Source organism: Thermochaetoides thermophila (assembly GCF_000221225.1).
Source record: "Thermochaetoides thermophila DSM 1495 unplaced genomic scaffold scf7180000011820, whole genome shotgun sequence".
In the NCBI taxonomy this organism is placed as follows: Eukaryota; Fungi; Ascomycota; class Sordariomycetes; order Sordariales; family Chaetomiaceae; genus Thermochaetoides; species Thermochaetoides thermophila.
Genome location: NW_006383036.1, coordinates 228,645 through 249,764, shown reverse-complemented (window position 1 = coordinate 249,764; position 21,120 = coordinate 228,645). Strand labels below are relative to the sequence as shown.

Sequence of the window (21,120 nt, the reverse complement as noted above, 5' to 3'; positions counted from 1 at the left end):
AGCACCCTGATCGGCCCTGTTTCGCTGTTTCGAGATTTTCCAGCTCCAGGCAGGACGTTGATTTTTCCCACTCCGCAGTCCCCCCCCTTCCCTTGGGTCCCTCCCGATCCAGATCCTACCACAGTCACGCCCGCCAAACCCAACCCTCGCGCTTTTCAACGTCATCGGAAGCGCAGCACGGAAGCACGGCCGCGCCCGCACCCAGCACCTGGCAGAAAAAATTCGATTTTCGATTTTCGCTTCCCAGGTTCACAGGTTCACAGCCTCGACCTAGATCCGTCGACTGATCACAAACCGCGACAGACTGGTCAGACAAATACCTACTTACCTGGACAGATCGACTGCTAGCAATCCCGCCTGCCCGCCGCCTACCCACTGCTCTGTTGCGCCCTCCCTCATAGTTCCCAGCTCCCCGTCTCTGAACCAAGACCGACCAGCCCTGCCTTGCTGCTGTTGCTGGTATTGGCACTGGTGGCTCGCCCCGATCGCCCAATTCCCCCCAGACAAAAAATCACCCCTCCATCCCCACCAACTGGTAGCCGCGTTGCTGCCGATTTGCGCTTCGACATCACATCACCATGGGCCAGACACTCTCTGAGCCCGTTGTCGAGAAGGTGCGTGTTCACTGAGGATTCTTTTATTTTCGTGTTGCATGCACACAATACACACACATATCTACACACGCGCAGCATGCTTGGGTTTCCTGGGCCACTGGTGCTGGTGGTGGTACTGCCCACGCGATCGGGTGCTCCGAGTTGGGCCCCTCACTCTGTCTGCCCTCTCTGACAATTTCTCCCGTGGCGACCTTTACCCGCAGAGCCGCATTTGTTACTACTGCTACTAATTGCATGTCATTGCTTTGGCATTCATAATGGGCCCATGTTTGGTGCTGCTGCTTTTTGCGCGACTATGCTGGCTCCTATCTCTTCCCTTGCCCCCTTGCCCTCCCCATGACCCATCCCACTCGCAGAGACAGCTGACTGACGCAACGCCTGACGCTCTAGAACTCAGAACATGGCGGCGATGAGCGGCTGCTCTATGGCCTGTCGGCCATGCAGGGCTGGCGCATAAGCATGGAAGATGCCCATACCGCCGTGCTCGACCTGCTCAAGGACGATCCGAAACAGGCCGCCCAGCACCCCTCCAAGATTTCCTTCTTTGGCGTCTTTGACGGCCATGGCGGCGATAAAGTCGCCTTATATGCTGGCGAGAACATCTACCGTATCGTTGCAAAACAAGAGTCTTTCAAGGCTGGCAACTATGAACAGGCGCTCAAGGACGGTTTCCTGGCGACAGATAGGGCCATCCTGAATGGTATGTTTCAGCCATCATCACGCCCAGGGAGTTTTGGGTTTGTGTGTGTATGAGGCCGGCGGCAACAGCCCCGCCCTGCCACGCTGCGCAATCGCCGATGCCCTGATGCCTGCCCGCTTGCCCTGCCCCATTCACCCAACGATCGAAGCCCGCTGATTTGGATCCTTTCCACACAGACCCCAAGTATGAAGAGGAAGTTTCCGGCTGCACTGCCTGCGTCGGCCTGATTACCGATGACAAGATCTACATTGTTGGTTTCTCTTCGCACCCCTTCGCCTGAATGCTTTTTGGGCGTCCTGCTTTTTGGGCTTTTGGGACTCAAACTGACATAAACCCAGGCCAATGCTGGCGACTCGAGAAGCGTGCTGGGCGTCAAGGGCCGAGCGAAACCGCTGTCGTTTGACCACAAGCCGCAGAATGAAGGTGCGCAGACTTTGTCTCGGGCACACCTCGTTTTGTTTCGCTGACAAGAAAAATAGGCGAGAAGGCGCGTATTACTGCTGCCGGTGGCTTCGTCGATTTTGGCCGCGTCAACGGCAACCTGGCTCTATCACGGGCCATTGGCGACTTTGAGTTCAAGAAGAGCGCCGACCTTGCGCCGGAGCAGCAAATTGTAACTGCCTATCCTGATGTTGTGGTCCATGATCTCTCTGACGACGATGAATTCCTCGTCATCGCTTGCGACGGTATGACTCACCCTCCCCCTTGGAAGTCAACAACTGACGTCTGGTAAGGTATCTGGGACTGCCAGTCCTCGCAGGCCGTGATTGAATTTGTCAGGCGCGGTATCGCTGCCAGACAGGAGCTCGACAAGATTTGCGAGAACCTGATGGACAACTGCCTAGCCTCCAACTCGGAGACTGGCGGTGTCGGCTGCGATAACATGACCATGATCATCGTTGGCTTCTTGCGCGGCCGGACTAAGGAAGAGTGGTACGACGAGATTGCCAGACGAGTCGCCAACGGCGATGGTCCGTGTGCTCCTCCTGAGTATGGTAGGTTCCAGTCCATGTTTTCCTTGCAAAACGTGTCCCGAACTAACTCTTGCAGCCGAGTTCCGTGGTCCTGGCGTCCACCACAACTTTGACGACAGCGACAACGATTACAATGACAACAAGCAGAGTAAGGCCTTTGGTCTTGCCGGCTACCGCGGCCGCATCATCTTCCTCGGCGACGGCACCGAGGTGCTGACCGATTCTGACGACACAGAGATGTTCGACAACGCTGAGGAGGACAAAGACCTCGCCAGCCAGGTGTCGAGATCTAGCAGTACTACGACCATCGCCGCGACCTCATCGACCACCGAAGAGGACAAGAAGGAGGAGACAAAGGGGGGTGAAAAAAAACGGAGATAGCGGCATCAGCATCCGCACCGGCTACGTCAGAGAGCGGAAGCTGCGATAAGAAGGCTGAGGAGCAGACCCAGCAGAAGCAGGCTTAATTGTTTTAATCGGTCTGCTATTTGTTGCGTGTGTATGTTCGTGGGTTTGTTCTATCTTCGTCCTTTTTCCTTCTTCAACGTCAAACGTGGTCAACGTCTTCTTTACCTCTCTCGTCACGTAACGTCATGTAACGCAACGTAACGATGGTGGATGTGCTTTCCGCTTGGTTGGCTGGTGGCAGGGCGGTTGGTTTGGTGGTGGGGGCTTGCATGCGACGTGACTGGATGCAACTTCACTACTGTGCTGGGCTGGTGGCTGGATCGATGGCCGAATGGATGAATGGTCTATGGATGGTATGAAGGACGAATTGGTGGATGGATAAGCATGGCATGGCATGGCACTCACAGCTCTGAATGGGAATGGATTCGCACTTCTTTTTAGCGCGATGTGTGAGAACATGGCATGAAGATACCATGACCGGCTTCGCATGGGTAGGTGGGGTTAGGGTTGGGTTCGAGTTTGGCTGGGTTGGAGGGGAGGGGGGATGGGAGAAGGGGATTGTTCCATCTTGATGCTTGGCTTGACTTTCATTCGAGCTGGGCCAGAGCAGAGAGATAGGCAGGGCCCTTCTCGTCCCCTCCTATCCGCCAGGAGGACATCAGTAGTAGGTTTTCCTCTCTGGAGGGAGGTTTTACTGTTTTTATTGGTGTTTTCTGTTTGTTAAGTACCAGGGTTATTCCTCCATTCTCGAGGCTCTCTTGTCGCTGTTTGCTGTCGTCGCAAAGGACGTTCTTATACCATACCATATCATACCATATCAATCTTTAGATGTGGGAGAAGGTTCTTTTTTCTTTTTTTTTTTGTAACAACATCTAGGGTGCTCTGCCAGAGTCCTATCTTAAATGGTGAGGGACTAAGCAGTACTGCTGCTGCACTTAAAACACGTTTCTTGGACTCCCGACCAACTGGGGAATGAAGACTCAATGGCTGCCGGCGTGACCTGCGTCTGCGTCTTCTACTAACTGCGGCGTCAGCATGGAGCTTCGAGGAGCTACTTATGCATGTCAAAGGTGTTTTTTCTTTTGCCAACAGAGTTTAAATATTCAAAACGTAAGCAGATTTTTATGACTCTCTACCTTCAACAAGGTAGGAACCTATGGTGAGAGAGTGTATCTTCTGAGTAATCTGCTCTTTATCATCAGAGACTTTCATGATGGGCTATGAATGCCTGTGGATCATCCCAGTATTTCTTTGCTTACTCATCGTTCAACTACACTCATCGAGTGTTTGTGTTTTAGATACCTTAACAGTGGATGGATTGGGACATATCTATCTCAACTTATGGCAGTATGTTGCAGTGGTTGTTTCCTTGAAACTATCAGCCAGTATTGTAAGATAAGAAGTTCAGTCTGACTCGTAACTGCACGTGAATTAGAATCATTGGGATATTCCATCTCATGTTCATGCTCGCCAGGGCTGATTGACACTTGGGAGTAGCTATTCTGGAGAGCAGCCTTGTAGCAAGCCGAAATAGATACGTTAAGAAACTTTGCTCACAAAATGACGAGGGACGGAGAGTTTACCATGTAAAAAAGGAGGAAGGTTTACGGAGCTACCGAACGTACCCAGTAAACTCCGTTCCTCCGCAACCATTTCCAAACACAACGCTTAGGAGCCTACAGAGCTGGCAGGCTTGGAGTAACCTAACGTCTATTTGCTAATCTGGGATTCATGAATTTAGTTGGTTTAAATTTAAATGCACAGCCACAGCAGCATACAGTACCAGACTTGGAGTACCGGGGTGCCGGGAGGTGTGTTAGCCCCTTGTTGAGGTGTTGTGGCGTTTTTGGTCATCTTGGGTAAACATATTTGTCAAGGAGCTACCAAAACAAACCCCGGAATATCTTGTATCGTTACATGTATCACATCCTTGCATGATGCCTCTGGGTGTCTTTCCCAAACTTCGATCTGCAAGGTCCTGCTGTGCTCTTTACCTCAACCAATAGTTCCTTCACAAACTCATATTCTTCCCCAATATCATCATCAGCCGTCATCTGTTTGATCCCTCTTGTTCCCAGATGAATAGAAATAACACGTTCATAGCTTCGGCATTAGCATCATGCGCCTGATACACACAGGAGACACTTCAGCTAAAGGAGTTCACCGGCCAGCCCCCACCATGCGCCATTCTTTCACATTGACAAAACATCCAGAGCCGAGCTTTCAGAAGCAATCAACTCTATGTATGCCTGGAACCCCGATTCTGTAATGTGATATGCTTATTTAAAATATATGAAGACTAGAGGGATCTGGTCACGATCAAAAGTTGATCGGCTTCGAGGAGGCACGTTGGTCTACCCATGGCTGGTGTCTCCAGGAGCTAATGGCACCTAGGATTGTTATCTTCTATGCGAAGGACTGGTTAGCAATGGGCTCCAAGTTACAACTTGCGCAAAGGATTTAGAACACCGACAAAAATTGCTATCTACCAGTGACGTTCTTCCAGCTAGTGTGGACTTGGATGTGTCTGATGTATGTGCAAGTGACCTAATATAAGCCCCCCCCACTTCCTCTCCCCAAGGCCCTCCCAGAAGAGTTTCATCGGAGGGCAATCTCGAGCGAGTAGAACCTGTGGTTGAAGAAGCATATACACCGTGATGCTTAGTAGCTTAGAGTACACTGTAACTGACTTTTTTTTTTTTCGTATGAAAGGACTAGTCTTGTAGTCAATTACATTTCTTGTCTTCTATACTTGTGATCAACTGTTGTGGTAAAGGCACTGATCCTTAGGGAAGTGGAGACCAGTACGACGTCAGCTTGGTTTAATCACCCTTGTGACATAAAATAGGCTGAAGGACTGTTGAATCGCAGACAAGCTCTCAGTGGGTATCATCTGGCCCAGTGTTGTTTCGTTCACCAACTGATACCGTTAGATTAACATTGTCATACTAAGGACATGAGAAGACTTACCATCCAACGCAACCAAGAACCTGCTCACGCAGTTATAGCACGCAATCTAGGTAGTTACCTCTTCGTCAGCCTCCTGACTCACAACAACCCCCCCCCTTCTCTTTTCAAAGACCAAAAGAACTCACCGTAGCCGTCAACTCAACAACCTCCCTCTCCCCAAACAACCCCCTCACCCGCTCAAACATCTCCTCCCTAACCTTCACATTTCTCGTCATCTCATCCGTATAACAAACCACAACCCACTGTTTCTCATTCAACCCCTCAGGCACGCCCTCCTCTACTTTCAACGCCCCCTCCCTTTTGACAACCGCCATCCCAGCCTCCGACACACCTGCCTTAACCGCCAGCGGCGCATGGTGATGCCATTCGTACCAAGCACTATTGCAAACCGCCACTCTCGAGATCGCCAATTCTCTCAGGTCATCTGGGAGGGTAGTTTTGGTGCGGATGGCGCCGAGGAAGGAGTTCCAGCCGTCTGCGACGGGTGGTGCATGGAGGAGGGTTAGGTCGAGGGGTTGTAAGGGGCGGGGGTGCCGGCGGGCTTGGATGCGGGCGACGATGGCGGCTTCGTCTTCGTTGGCTGTGGGAGGCGGATTGGGGACGTAGGGAAGGCGCATTTTGCGGATTTGTTGGGCTACTTCGTGTGTGTATTAGCTTAAAAAACAAAAAAAAAAAAAGAAGGGGGGGGGTTTGTGTGAGAGGACACGAAGGTACTTACTGAGTCCGAGTCTCAAAAGTGAGGTTGAAGATCGAGAAGAGCTTGTTACCAGGGGGCGAAGCCGAGACAATCCAAGCATTGATTGACCAACGACGAGCCAGAGCACGTAAAGCTGAAAAATTTAGAAAGGGAGAACGAGAAATTGAAGATAGGAAACTTCAAATCCCTCTCCCATTCCAAGCCCGGTACGTCTCTGACATCACTCCCACCCCCACACCTCCTCCTTCCCCTCTACCGGGGCTGATGACCCAACAGCGCGGGACAGCACGGGACAAGCGATTGTTGCAACACGGATGCGGGGCGTCCGGGACCTGCCTTCGGCTGTTGAGGGTCCGGCTGCCGAACTCGGGATATCAAGATTCCGAGCGGGTCCATTCAGGGTAGGGTGATGGGTCTTGCAATACTTCGCACTGAACCACAGCATCAAGAAGCTCAAGGTGAATATGTTACAAACAAACTCGCTAAGGCGAGCTTAAATCGCATTATTTGCTGCTCTGCCTTAGTTGAATCTCAATTATAAAACCGCCACGAGCACGGAGTAGTTGTTTGTGCCTGTAAAAAAAAAAAAAATATAACCCGAGAAGAAACCCAGCCCAGTATTTTTCCCCATCCATTTGTGCTTCAGTTTTTTCTCTTCCTTCGCTGCTCATCCTTTAGTGACAAGCCTCTGTAATCTCTCTGTATATGAAACCCTTAGAAACCCTCCCTACGCCATGCTTCAAAAGTAATGGAGAGAATCGCCGCTTGCTTGCTTGCTTGCTTGCTTGCTTGCTTGCTTGCTTGCTTGCTTGCTTGCTTGCTGTGTTGTATGTGTTCCAAACAAACCTCACAGAAAAATAAAAATAAAATAAAATGCAGGCGAGAAAAGGTGTATCCGTAACGTAAAATGCCCGAAATAAACCCCAAGGAAACCCCAAATATAAACACACTTAGAAAGAACAGCCTTCAAAAATCCTTAAACTTTCAACTTGACGTTGAGTTTGAGTTTCCATCAGACGGAGATCCATTCCCATTCACGGTACTCGCCCCCTTCTCCATTGGATTTCCCCTCTCCCCCTCAGGGGTCCGTGCTGGCGTGCCCCCGTTAGGTGACTGCACATGCACACTGCCATTCTCTCCGGGCTCCTCCAATATCGTGGAGAACTTCGCTAACACCTGCTTGAGCGCCGGCCTTCTGATCGGCTTACTCAAAAACTCATTCATGCCGCTCTCCATACACTCCTTTACATTGCTTTCCTCCGAGAAGGCCGTCAGCGCGACGATCGGCGCGTTGTAACCCAAGGCGCGGATCAACCGAGTCGATTGTAACCCGTCCAGGTTGGGCATCTGGATATCCATAAAGATGACGTCGAATCGCTCGCCAGTTTCCATGGCATTCTTCACGAGCTCGTAGGCTTCTTGCCCATCTTTGGCGATGGTTACGTCGTAGATGGACTCGAGCTTGAGCAGGCGCGAGACGACCTCGATGTTGACAGTGTTGTCATCGGCGACAAGCACGCGGAGCTTCCCCCCCTTCTCGGACGGTTTGATGGTGAGGGCCTGGGTGAGGGCTGCCATTTGTTGTTCTTCTTTGCTGAGGGTGCTGCTGCTACTTGTTGTGCTGCTCATGCGCTTGGGGCAATTGGAGAGTGCTTGGGTGAGGCTGTTTAGTCGTGAAGAGGACTGGTCGAGACTAGGGGGAGATTGCATCTCAGCCGAGTTGCGCTTCGACGGCGGGCCGTTGGTGATGGCGTCGACCGAGCCGATGCTTCCCGGCCGCGACTTGAGGCTGCTGGATGTGCTGCTGGGGTTGCTTTTCAGCGTTAGACAGAAGTCATGTATGATGGAGATAGCAAGAAACCTACCGATCCTTGACGTATTTCAGCGGAATTTGCATCGTAAACGTCGTCCCAACACCCAGTTGACTCCGCAGCGTGATATGGCCACCCATAAGCGTGGCCAACTGCGAGCAAATACTTAAGCCCAAGCCAGTACCACCATACTTCTTATTTAGGCCGAGCTCGCCCTGCACAAACGGCTCGAAAATCTTCTCATGCATCGACTCGGGAATACCCGGCCCGGTATCCTCGACTTCAAACTCGAACAGATACGTCTTCGCATTCGGCGGCGGCGGTGTCGGCGACCGCTCGCGCACAGAAACGTGCTGTGTCTTCGGCTCCAGCGGGTTAATCGCCAGCGCAGTGCCGCCGCTTGGAGGGGTCGGCACCACACTCAGCGGCGGCGCGCTACCTGAACCGACACTCGTCGAGCCCATGCGATGACGGGTTCGTCCGCCGCGGCCGGACCCTGACCGTGAGAAGGACGACGCGCGGCTGTCATCACTGCCCTGCTCTGCCTCGCCTAAGCAGCGTATCCTCACGCTGACCTGGCCGCCGGGCGGCGTGAACTTGAGGCTGTTGCTGACCAGGTTCATGATGACCTGCATGATGCGGTGCTGGTCGCCCCAGACGGTCATGTCCTTGAGGCGACCAATGCCGCCAGGGGCCAGGGCAGGCAGCTTCTTGCCGCCGATGGCCTCTCCCGCGTCGGCGCCCTCGATACCGACGAAGGTGACGCTGAAGTTGACCTTCTTGTCCTTGACCTGCTGCCGGAAGGTGCCCAAGATCGTCTGGCGCAGATCGTTCAGACGGAAGGCAGTCTCTTCCAGGGCAATTTGCTGACCGATCTGGTTCTTGGAGAAGCTGAGCAGGTCCTCGAGAAGGTGCAGCAGCAGCTCGCCCGACTGCTGGATGGTGTTGAGGGCCTTCTTGATCTTGCCGATGTCGTTCTCCGCTAGACAGTAGGCGCACATGCCCATGATGCCATTGAGCGGCGTCTTGAGCTCATGCGAGATGTTGGCCACGAAAAGAGTCTTGCTCTCGTTGGCCGCTTCAGCCGCCTTCTTGCTGATCTCAAGCTCCCTAGTGCGCTCGGCGACTTTCTCGTCGAGCAAGGTGTACTGCTTGAGCAGCTCATCGGTCATCGCGTTGAAGGTCTGGGTCAACTCAGTCAACTCATCCGTTACCAGGTGCTTGCCGACCTCGACGCGGGCAGGAATCTTGAAAGCGCGGCGTTTCGACTCGATAGCCGCCATATCCTGCCGCAGCTTGGTTTTGCGGCGATGGCGCAGCTTCCTTCGCAGCCGCTCGATCGGGCACGGTCTCTTCTCGGACTTGCCTGAAGTCGTGCAGCCGCCATTGCTATGACGGTTCTCGATGTCGCACCATGACTCATTGTCGTCCTGCTCGTAGCCAGGAGGGGCGATGGAGTTTTCCGTGGCCATCTTGAGCCGGGTGATGGGCTTGACGCTCCAGTGGGCGATCGGAAAAGTGATCAGGAGCACCAGACCGAGGGTCCCAAAGACACAACCCAGGAGGATGGTCCGTAGCTTTCGCATCGGCTCAAACGCTTCGCTCTCGTCTTGCTCAACGACCACGGCCCATGAGACTAGAGAGGTCTGTGGTCGGGCGGCGCCGACGGCTACTGTGCGCCCCTGTTCATTAGTACTCGATAAGATGCTCGTTGCATTGTTCGGCTCGTCGTTCTGTCGGCCCAATACGTTTCGTACGATGGGAAACTGTCGTATCTCAAATGGCTGGTCGTATCGGCCAGATGAGAATCGCCGATGCTCGTGTCGACTTGACTCTCCTGGTATGTCGGGAGGAGGCAGCAAAAAGTGAACTTTTTGACGCTCAAACTCCTCCTCAGGAGGGGTCCAGGTGGCATTGCTGGCGGCCACCGAGTCGTTGAAGTGGTTCCAGACATTCGTAGAGCCAACAAACAGGACAGCGCCAGTCCGACCCAAACCCTCGCGGGAAGTCTGGACGTCAACCAGAGTCTTGGCCATGGCCACAAGGGTCATGTAACCCAGGATGAAGCCGTTGCCGGTGTAACGAACAGGGGTGGTGATAGAGATCAGGGCAAAGGACGAGTTGACGACCAGGGGCCCGAGCAAGACACCATTGTAGCTGCTGCCGTTGCCGAGCGACACGCCGGGGAATACCTCGGCGGAGAAGGCGGAAGTATTGTTGAAGTAGGCGCTTGGGCGGTCCAAATCGCGGTAGGTGACGTTGGGATACAGCTGCGGCGGATAGCCCCAGGGCTCGTCGCCGAGATAGACATCCGAGCCGTCGGGAGCCTTGTAGGGGAGGAGTATGCGACCGCCGTCGGTAGCTCCGATGCCCGTAACGTTCAACAAGCCGGTAGATGGGCCAGTAGTGTTGCGCGAGTACAGACGAGCCTGGAGCAGGCTCGAGAAGCCGGTGCGGCCCAAGGCGGTTACCAGGTCGTCGCGAGCATACTGGAAGGGGTCATCCTTGTCGGTAATGTTGTGGTAATTCCTGCTGTAGAACTCGAACAGGGCATTCTGCAGCTGCACGCGGGTCGAGATGGTCTGGCAGGCAGTCTGGATCAGCTCGATCTCGCTCGAGATGCGGGCAGCCTTAAGCGACGCGGTCAGGGCGAGGCCGTCGGAGCGCACGCCAATGACAAAGTTGTTGACGGAGATCCATGTCGGAATCGCAACGATGGCCAGGGCGACCAGCACGGAGAATATGACCAGGGCGGCCAGCTGCTCGCGGATGGCGACGCGCATCTTCAACCGGCTCCTGGGGTGATCGGGGCTGACGGAGAGGGTCTCGGAGGAGGTCGTAAACGAAGGGCTACTGCCGCTGCTGCCGGACGCATCGGACGCATGTTCCTTTGCGCAGGGCTTTGGCAGTCCGGCTAAGGCTGCGTCCTTCTCGCCGCCGCCCGCGCGTCTACGGAAGCCTAGGAGCTCCAGGTTGGGCGGGCGGAGTGTGGGATTGGGAGCATGAATGACTTTGAGTGTGGAATCGGGAGGTTGGTCGGGCGCCCGAGCTGGCTGTTGGCTATCGATGCGGCGGTCGCTATCTGGCAGGGCAGTGACCCGTGAATTGGCGGAATGCTATCGTTGGGCTACCGTCGGGTCTGGCAAAGACTTTTCTTGCTCGTCTCGTCTCGTTGCCGGTGATGGCCGTATCTCGCGAGCCGTCTGATGCAGAGTTAACGCCAGGCGGACGGTGTTTGTGCCTGGGCGAAATCAGACGGCACCGAGGCCCTCTGCAGGCTCTGCAGGCACTCTGTCCTTCGCTGACGGAGCCTGTTGGCGGGTGATGTGCGCCGTTTGTGCTGCTCTGCCTCTGAAAGTTAAAGATGCTCAATTCCGTCGAAAATCCGTTAGCCGCGTGCTTTGCGTGTTTTGTCGATCTCTTCAGCATGCAGTCGTCAATTTCGTCGATTGATCGATCGGATCACAAGGCAGCAACGCAAGACAGGACAAGAGCAGAAAAAAGGAATGGAGTTCTGGGCGAGTCGAGCTGAGGTCAAGGCTCGGTTCGCTCCGAGGAATCAGGGTTGAATGATGAGATGAAAAGGCGCCAAAAGGGCTCCTCGCCCGTTTTCCCCTTCTTGCGTTTGGGGCCAGGGGCCAAGCCCGCGTGAGTGGGTGCGGCAGCCCGAAGCAGCCAAGTACCATTGTCTCCAATCCAAGCTGACCCACTGGGACCCCACGGAGTTCCAGCTTTGGATCCACCAATCCCTGCACAAGGAAGCGTTGAGCCAGGTGATCCCTGCGCTCGAGTGACCTGGGGTCCTGACAACCATGATCCTTTGCATCAACCATGGTGATTGCGAACAAAATGGCCCAAAATTGAGCAATACCAAATCAAGCTGTTCTGCTCTGCAAGGAACATCTGTGAGCCCAACTTGTGCTGTTCTTTTTTTTTTTTTTTTTTTTTGTTAGATCTTAGAGTACCAATGGAATGCTGTCTGTCAACACCGCCACCATCGACTCATTCCAGGACCCTCAAGTGCCTCCTTAACACGTCAGCAGCTTCAAAAATAAGAGTTCAATCCAAAATGGAAAAAAAAAAAAAAAAAAAACTAAAATGTGGAGGGTTATGTCTTTCGTTATACCTTTCACTGCTGGAGGATAGACACAGAGCTTTTAACAGATTATCAGTTCATCCAAACAATCCAAAAAAAAAATCTACCAAGAAAAATCGTCAGTAATCAGTCGTCAGCGTCATTACAAGTCATAACCATCGTTAGCATCAGGTTGTCACAGTCATCAGTCCTTCGAGGGACTATTAAGTCATCAACATCGTAACCATCATCATAGCCGTCACGCCAAAAGTCATGGGTAGTGCCATCGTGAACCCCAAACCATCAACTCCATCCTATCCCCTTGAAGCCCAGTCCATGTTCCCTCCAACCATCCCATATCCAAAGCCATTCAACCCATCCAACCCAGCCCCTGACCGTTGCCTACCCAACCGAAACGCCTTCACCTACCCTTCCTTTTCCTAATATACAACTCCTTAGCGTCATCTTCACGACCGACTAAATATCAACGGCACCAACGCGCTCTGACTCTCAACACTCCCCCTCACATCCGACACCCAACTATTCCCATGATGGCACACAGCAGCGGCAGCAGCCACACTCGCCAAACTCCGTCCAAACAATCCCTCCTTCAACCGACTCCCAATACTCCCCGACGACCCCGTGTGCGTCAATCCATGCCCGTACTTTTCCCAGTCCAAATCCCCAGACAGGAAACTCCCTGATTCAGCAGACGTCTTGACGCCCAGATTCAAGGCGCTCAGGCTGGCTTGCACAGCTGCAGATGCTGTCCACTCGCTTTCTTGCTTCTCCTTGGCCCGATGGGTGTACTCCTTAGAGAGCTTGGTCATAACAGCCTCTTTGGCGCGTTGCAGAGCCGAAGCTCGGGCAGCAGCCTCGTTTTTCTCGTCCTCAGGGATGGAAGCTGCAGAGGGAGACTCTTCGGGGGTAGGGGGCAGCACAGGATTGCGATGACGATGCTTTCCGGGAGCAGAGGGGTCATAGACCGTAGGTTGGAGAAGAACAGGCAGTGCATCGGGACTAAGAATCGGGATGCTGATGCGCTCGTCTTCTGGTGCGGGGGGTGTGAGTTCCGGAGTGGTAGGCCGATGCTTGGAAGGTGAGAAGTGAGGGGTGACGGTGTGTTTGGGGCTCGCGTTGGGAGTGGGCAGCTTCTCGGGAACAGAGATTTCCAGAGCGACGGGGACACTGGCGGTTGTATCCTCGGAGCAGTGCCTCCTGTGACGACGATGGTGTCTACGCGAGATGCGGTCGCTGGTATCGTCGCTGCGGGAGTGTTTGTGGTGAGAGCGATGGTGATGGCGGGGCTCCTTGCCGTGGTGACCGCTCTTGGGCTCTTCGCGAACCTCTTTCTGCTCTGTGATAGTGCCCGATTCTGGCTTCTGCTCTCCCTCGTTACTTCTCTTCTTGCGCACGCGGCGCTTCTTGAGTTTGGTAGTAAAGCTCTCACTAGCCAACCGCGCTGCCTCAATATCTGACGCCAGACCACCATCATCAACCTCAGCAGCCTTCTTTTCGGGCGTCTTGGGTTTAGCAGCAGCAGCAGCAGCAGCAGCAGCAGTAACCTCCCTCGCCCATGCCTCCACATCTTGTTCAAATTTTTCAACATCATTCAGTCCTCCAAACAGCATCCCCTCAATTACATCAACCTCAAACAGCTCCCTGCTAGCCGCCTGGGCAGCTGCCGACGGCGTAGGGATCTCCTCATCCTCCGAGCTTGACACCAAACTCGCTGAATTCGACTTCGACGTGAGCGGCCTGTCATCGATGCTAAGCACCGACCTCCTGGACCACACCTCCTTAGCCATCGGCGACCCCTCACATTCGACTTTCCCTCCCTCAGTAAGGGGTGCCAAAGCCTCATCCCAACTGCCGCCCTTGATCAGTGCAACATTGTCAAAATCAAACTCCCTCACCGTCCCTTTATGCGCAGCAACCAGCCCCCTCAACTGCTCCACATTCATCGTCGCATTCTTCACGCACATGTACCTCAATTTAGGCATAACAATCATCGCCCTTGGCGGTCTCACTGGCAGAGGCGACATCGGACTGGTTACCTCAGCAAACAATTTCCTCGAGCTCCTAGGCGGCGCAAATAAGGGATCGTTCGCCAGCGCCAGCGGACACGGGCCCCTCCTACCGAGCCAAGAGAAAGAAAACTTCTCCAAACCCGCCGCAAACGCCCTGATAAAATCATCAATGATCTTCAACTGGTCCAGTCCCGGACACGGACCGTAGAAGTCCCACGCCTCGATAGAGATATACAACTTCCTGATCTGCCGCCAGCGCTGGGCTGCGGAGGGCAACGTGCCCATCCCCCCGCCGGGGGCGTGGCGCAGGTAGTGCAGTGCCGAAGGATGCACCCCGGAGAGGGAGAGTTTACTCAGCTTTGTGAGCGGCGCACGCTCGACGGCGATGCGCAGGCTGATGAGGGCATAGTCAACAATGTCGCGACGGTACCTCTCGCTTGGATCCTGCCCTGGCGTCCTGACTGTCAAGTGCCTTAGGTTCGGCAGCTGGGAGAAGGCTGAGATGAAGGAGGGGACATGTGTCGCGGCGTGGAAGAGGGGCGAATATTGCTGCGTCAGGATTTCGGCCAGCTCGTCGTTGGCATATTTCGGCCTTGTGAGAGACGATTCGAGGGATGTCACGGGGTTGTAGAGGAAGGAGATCTCCTCCCCCGTGCGCGGGTGTACCAATGGAGGGAGGAAGGTCGCATTAGAATGGGGGAAGTAGAACGTCAGATGCTCGATGTGATGTCCTACCCTAGAGAGGGCATCTATCCGGCTGGGACGGGTAAAGGAGTTGGCCGTGAAGGTTAAGGTTGTGCGCAGGAACAGGCGCTTGGTGACGAGGTTGCAGCAGGCCGAGTTTGCTAGCCGGATGGCGCAGATGTCTTTCTTGGAAAGAAGCTCGAAAAGACGCTCGCGGATGGCATCGGCCTGCCAGAGATTGTAGAAAGCTTGAGGGTTGCTGGCGGCCATCTTGTTTGCATGTCGTAAAGTCTGGCTAGGACTGGACTGGGATGAGATGCGTGTGTGAGTCGATGCGGCGCTTGTCGCTGGCTTCAGGAGGGTTGACTTGATGTTTTGCTCGACTGATCTATGGGGAAATCAGATGTCGTTTGCAGGTGAGAAATGGCAAAGCAGGTTTGTAAGTTGGTTAAGGGCCAATGACAACAGCAGCGCGGCAACAATAACAAGAGACGCCCCTGAGGGCGATGAAAGTAAACAAAACCGTACACGACTTTCTCAGTCGGTGTAGGATATGATTGCGATATTATTTTCCTTCTCTTTACCTTAATCAACAACAACAACTTAAACAAACATTAAGCCGCAGAGCCAGAGTCGAGGAAACAGAAAACTGGAATAACTAGATCAGGAGAGAAGAGAGGGAGCAGAGGATATCAATTGGCCTTCCAAACCTCCCCCCCCCCCCTTCCCCCGAGGGGCCGAATCACTTTGACAAAAGGCGGGGGCAATGTGGTCCGGACAGGAAGAACAATCCAAATCCAACCACCTTACTCCCCTGTTCCCAATCTCCCCAAATCTGCCACCATCTTCTCCTCATCTCTTACTCCATCCATCTAAACCCCGGCCGAGTCCAGTCCTACGTTGCGTTGCGTTGTCGACACTAGTCCACGCGTGCGTAATTTGGGAAAGAAGCCGCGCTACAGGAGGGGGCTGCGGTGCGGTGTGGCGTCGCCCCAGACCGCGCAGCAACGCCAGAAACGACTGGCAGTCGGTGAGTCATTCGATGCTCAACCATTCTCCGATGGTGTCCGTCCTGCAGAGACTGCAGGTTCCCTGGACGGGACGCAGACGTGAGGATCGGCGACGTCCACAGCATGCAAACCGCTTGCTGTGACCAGTTCGCGGGACCATTTCCTCCCTTCCTCTTGAACTCTTCATCTCCATTGACCAAATAGGAAGTGGTAGGGCTCCCTCGGGGTGCCTCGTCCATTTCATCCAGTCAATTCAAGCCGACTTGGAAGAGATTTTCCCGTCCAGAAAAATCCAAATAACCACTCACCATTCGAGCCGTCACTCGTTGACAACCATCGGTGACCCCAACCCCGCCTTCCAACTGGCTGACACCAATGCATCCCTCCTGCAGGCCGTTTCAAGCTCCCTCCCATTTCGCCCAACCACATCTCTCGTAAGAAGAAACGTCTGCTGCAGGCTGAGGCTGCACTCGACCCTCCCCGACACAAGATTGGACGGGACGTTTTGACGTCGGATGGACGAAAGCTGTTGGCTGGACGGTGACGGTTCCCCGCATCTTTACCGTCCACAAGTCATCCGTGGCTGTGGGGCTCGGATAGGGAAGCGCTATCGATAACGCGTGCCCCGCGCCTCACGTGGTGGGAGCCAATAAGAGCGCGTGCCGTACGCGATCGGACAGGGTCGAGCTCCAATAGAGCTTGCCGGCAGTTGCGCGTCGCGGGCGTGGCACCCCGCGTTCGGGCTCGCGTGGCGGTCGCGCGAATTTGGCGCGAGTGTGGGGAGCCAGGTCGCAGCCAGCTCAAAGGCCCTATACATGCCCAAGGGGTCGGCCTCCAGAAAAGGAGCCGACTCGGCCCGGATGCCAGGGAGGACGCAGGAAATGAGGCGCAAATGGTTCTGTGACGTTTTCGACGACGCTGCCTTTAGCCCTATGGCATTTGAGTCAAAGAGTGTCGCCATCTCAAGTGAGTTGGCATCGCTCTAAAAACCCTTGACGACTAGCTGGCCATCGCAAAACCCAATGAGTTGAATAGTCGCTGTGCCAACTCATCTTGAGGAGGCGTCGACCTTACGTGGTCTTCTCAATAGTAGGAGACCGCTTCAAGCTTCGACACTCGCAAACCCTTTCTTCTTGCGCAACTCCATCATGATGTCTATTTCAAGGACGCTACTGCAAGGACAAATGACGCATCACATCCGCAGGTAGCGAAACTTCCCAGCCAATCCTCACCGCTCCCTTCTCCCCATCACGATCGCGCGACCGAGTAGCGCGGTGCAGGTACGCGAGGCATTTTGCAGCCACGTCGAGCGTTGCAGTCTTTTCTGTCCCGTCAACGTAATGCATGTCTGTAGTCGTCGGCAAGCAAGTCTCTCTCAACTCCAACCGAACCCACGCAGATTACCCCATCGACCTCCGCCTCAAGCTGGCCGGATATTCTCCGCCGATCGACCCTGTGTGCTCATAACAACTCTGATGAAACACGCCACCATCTGGAAATGAGATGGCACTTACCTATGAAAAGGCTGATCTCATCATCATCATCACTGCAGGACCAAAATCGCAGCGTAGATTTGGTAAGACATCGGCAATCGAACATTGTCAAGATCACTTGCAGATCAAATCAGACCACCGGGAACTTTATCTCAATCCGGTTAACTTAATCCATTCATTGATGTTGCGATCCCAGTGCTCTACCTATAGTAACCCCAGGATCCTATCCATCATCCATTCATCCATTTTGCTCCCTAATAGGTATCCGTAGGTTTAAAAAAATAACCGTAAAAACAAACCACCGTCTCTAATGCAGGTGCTTTACATGAGCATGAACATGAAAAACACCTAACAAAAATATGTGCTCATGGCGCCACCCGTACAACTGCTCTGTCTCTTGGAGACAGAAGCGAACATCATACAATATCACGGTTTTTTTTTTCGTGACCCTTCTGGCGTCTGGGCTGTGTCATAACCCGGACCGCCAACAAAAAGATCATGCTCGGAAACTTTTTCTTGGCTCGATCTACCAGATCAGATCCCCGAGCAGCAGAGCCAGCCGCGGCCCCCCAAAGCTGCCCCACTCAGTGGTCCCCAACAACTTGCCCGGCGCCAACACTGCTGCTGGCTGCTGCTGGCTCTGGAGGAATGCCCGCGTCGACTAGTGAGACCCATAGGGGTTCCAAGCAGCGCACCGACCTAACGGCCACCCCGGCGCTTCTTCCGGCTGCCGCCGCCGCCGCCATGCTGCTGGCCTAGCTGCTGTTGAGCCGGATGGGGCGGGCGCGGCGGCAGCCCGGCAGTGCCCCTGCCGCCGGCACTGGCAGTCCCAGCGATCCTGATCTGGCCAGCGCGGTTGCCGGCCCCGGGCTGGTTCCTCGAGACGAGGGGCCGGATGAACCCCTCGTCCTCGTCATCGTCCTCATCGTCCTCAAAAACAATGTGCCGTTGAGGCACAATGGAGTGACCGAGGTTGGGGCGGCCGGCATCATCCTCCTGGGGCTGGGTCGAGCCCCTCGCGCTTTGGTATGCGACAGCGATCTCGGTCGAAGCCGGGTCGACGTACCGCGCGGCGTTGGCCACGCTGTAGGAGGCGGCCCAGGGGTCAGCGTTCCTGGGCTGGTTGCGGTTCACCCAGCATTCGGGGCCGTAGTGGCCCTTGGCGCCGCACGAATAGCAGTAAATGGGCACGGCCTGGACTTTGCGAAGGCGGGACTCTTCGCCTTCGCGGACGATGAAGCTCTTGACCAGAGTCGGGCACTGGTGGTCTTGGTGGTCGCGCGACGCGCAATGGGCGCAGTCGCGCTCGTCGACGGGCAGGATGAGCTTCTCCCGGCACTGTCTCTTATGGTGGCCCAGCTGCTTGCACTTGCCGCAGCGCTGGCGCGTCGGGCATTGCCAGGGCCGGTGCCAGTCGGCCTGGCAGTGCTTGCAGGTCAATTCGGGACAGTGGTTGGACGAGTGACCGGAGGAGGCGCAGACAATGCAGAAGGTTTCGTGGATCTCGGCTCCCGGGAAGTAGTGTGCGCGGTGCTCAATCTCCATGTCGGTGATTGTGGCGTTGGTGAGGGAAGCCTGGTTATTAACGGTATCAGCGCCGTTCTCGATGGCCTCGGGGCCCTTGGGTTCGTCAAGAGACCCCATGGTGGGCTCGATCTCAGGAGTCGAGGTTTGCAAAAACCACTCGGCGAGTTGTTCCTGATGAGATTGCGCGAACTCGACTGCAGCGCGGCGCGCAGAGGATGCTTTGGCTTTGGAAATGCCTTGGATAGAACCGACCCAAGTGAAGTAGGTCTCGAGAATGCGATGGCGCTCACGCGCAGTACTAGCACGGATGGAGTTGTTGTTGAAATAATTGAGAGACTTGCACCAAGAAAGAAAGATACCCTCCCAACCTTGCTGGTCTTTGTTGCGGATGTTCTCAAAGTCCACGGCCGGCCTGGGCGGGGGTTGTATCCATGCCGCTGCTTCCTGGCTTGTCGTAGAGGTTGCTGTGGTTGCCGTAGGAGCCTGCGAAAACTGCAGGGCCTCTTGAACTGATTCTGGGGCTGTCAAGGACCGCTGGTCGTCCTGCGGCACTGTCTGAACTTGAGTCAACTTTATTGTTTGAACCTCCTTGATCTCTTTCGTAGACAAAGCCGGGGCATCTGGCCGACTAGCGGACGAAGAGCCTTCCTCGAACTTCGCGTTTCGCTCCTCCTTAAGCTGAGGGGTTGCGTCCTGCTCATTCTGCGATGCGGGAGCTGTAGGGGGCTTTCGCAATGTGTTCAGTCTGCTGAAGCCGCCACCGAAAGAAGTGCGCAAGTTGTTCGTAACCCCGCGATTCCATCCCACGTGTGGCTTGGGAGAACCTAGGGTACCGCTTGGGCTCCCCCGCTTGACCCTCTTGGCTTGGGCCAAAGCTTCGGATGCCTTGTCGTCTCCTACATCGTGCGTGCTCTCGTCTTCCTTTGGACTCTGCTGGCTTGTGGATCCTGAGTCATCATCGTCGATGCCGGCGTCGTCAGCCGACCGCTTCTGGGTTGATGCTAGCGGGGATGAGCTCGGATCAACGTTCGCCTTTGGTGTGCTCACGACATCAACTGCATCTTGGTTGGCTGTGTTGTCGGACTGCGTGGGTTCAGCCATGGTTCTTGACTGCGGGGAGGTGCTAAATAACCCTTCAGACGCGCAAAGAGTAGAAACACAGGTCGGATCCTGCCCTTTGGCCTTCCCCTCCCCCCCGGCCGCCGCCTGGAACTCGGATGTTCGTTTCGGTCGGTCAAGGACCCAGGGCGGCAACCTTGCCGACTGGCGGCGCCGGGATGAAAGTTCCGGATGAACCGAGAAATGACGTGCGAATGGATCTTTTCCGAAGGCTTTCCCTGCGGTCCTGGAGTGCAGCCGCGCGTCAGGAATGGAAATGGAATCCACACACGCTCTCGCTTCGGCTCGTTTCGTGAAGTCGCTGTCCGCGGACCGCGATTGTAATCAAGAATTTTGGGTTATCGATACGATCAGCGCGTTGGCGCACGAGTCGCTCTTGTCTTGGCTTGCGTAAGTTTCTTAGTCAGCTGGCTGTGGCTAGGTCAGGGCTGGAGTAAGGTTTCCGCACTGAAAGATTACGCGATGGAAAATACGAGCACCAGCCCTGATAATAAACGCGGTATTAGCGTGTAATCAGTAAGTTACGTAGCTGTATTGACAATACGTACGTATTGTCTCGTATTCTGGGAGGTATCGGCCGCGTATCAAGCTGCGTACGATACGGGGCGATACGGGACGAAGTGTTAGTGCGCAGCGCTGCCGTGACCCCTGCGTTGTTCCCCCAAACTTCGGGGGCACTCCAGGGTGGAGGTATCTGGAGCCTTCATCTTCTCTGCGTCGTCTCGGCCGTCCTCTGGCCACATTGCCACCAAACTGCGGACTCTCCTGCACGCATCTCGTCGACCGCTCGCTCGCCCGGCCATTGACCTCGCGGAGCCTGTGCATTGCCGAGTTTATCGAGCCCAGAGGCAGACGGCCATTGGAGATTGTGCCGTCGCAAGCGCTCGATTCGAACTCCTTGATCACTCTCCGTTTTGGCGACTGGGCGCTCTCCATTCTGCCATCTTGGCCTCTGCCCCCTTTGAGCCTCAAAAATCTTTCGCGGCACCGCAGCACCCTAGCACCCTG

The 21,120-nt window shown here is 54.8% G+C and overlaps 5 protein-coding genes across 5 annotated transcripts; 1 reads left to right on the top strand and 4 right to left on the bottom strand.

Moving 5' to 3' along the window:
• Positions 1-578: 578 nt before the first annotated feature.
• On the top strand, positions 579-2,755 carry CTHT_0050940 (uncharacterized protein; the record flags this gene model as incomplete). The annotated part of the gene is made up of 8 exons (XM_006695374.1): positions 579-614; positions 1,005-1,314; positions 1,491-1,564; positions 1,653-1,737; positions 1,794-2,000; positions 2,049-2,309; positions 2,365-2,649; positions 2,700-2,755. The coding sequence occupies 8 exons, from the start codon at positions 579-581 to the stop codon at positions 2,753-2,755; spliced, it is 1,314 nt and encodes a 437-aa protein (XP_006695437.1).
• A 2,820-nt stretch (positions 2,756-5,575) lies between these two features.
• On the bottom strand, positions 5,576-6,283 carry CTHT_0050930 (uncharacterized protein; the record flags this gene model as incomplete). The annotated part of the gene is made up of 3 exons (XM_006695373.1): positions 5,576-5,616; positions 5,667-5,712; positions 5,792-6,283. 3 exons carry the CDS (start codon positions 6,281-6,283, stop codon positions 5,576-5,578), a joined length of 579 nt encoding a protein of 192 aa, XP_006695436.1.
• A 1,064-nt stretch (positions 6,284-7,347) lies between these two features.
• CTHT_0050920 (histidine kinase-like protein) lies at positions 7,348-12,007 on the bottom strand (the record flags this gene model as incomplete). The annotated part of the gene is made up of 3 exons (XM_006695372.1): positions 7,348-8,167; positions 8,229-11,290; positions 11,858-12,007. 3 exons carry the CDS (start codon positions 12,005-12,007, stop codon positions 7,348-7,350), a joined length of 4,032 nt encoding a protein of 1,343 aa, XP_006695435.1.
• Positions 12,008-12,716: 709 nt separating this feature from the next.
• Positions 12,717-15,233, bottom strand: CTHT_0050910 (uncharacterized protein; the record flags this gene model as incomplete). Its single annotated transcript, XM_006695371.1, has 1 exon — positions 12,717-15,233. The coding sequence occupies one exon, from the start codon at positions 15,231-15,233 to the stop codon at positions 12,717-12,719; it is 2,517 nt and encodes an 838-aa protein (XP_006695434.1).
• Positions 15,234-18,165: 2,932 nt separating this feature from the next.
• Positions 18,166-20,094, bottom strand: CTHT_0050900 (uncharacterized protein; the record flags this gene model as incomplete). Its single annotated transcript, XM_006695370.1, has 1 exon — positions 18,166-20,094. One exon carries the CDS (start codon positions 20,092-20,094, stop codon positions 18,166-18,168), a length of 1,929 nt encoding a protein of 642 aa, XP_006695433.1.
• Between the last annotated feature and the right edge of the window lie 1,026 nt (positions 20,095-21,120).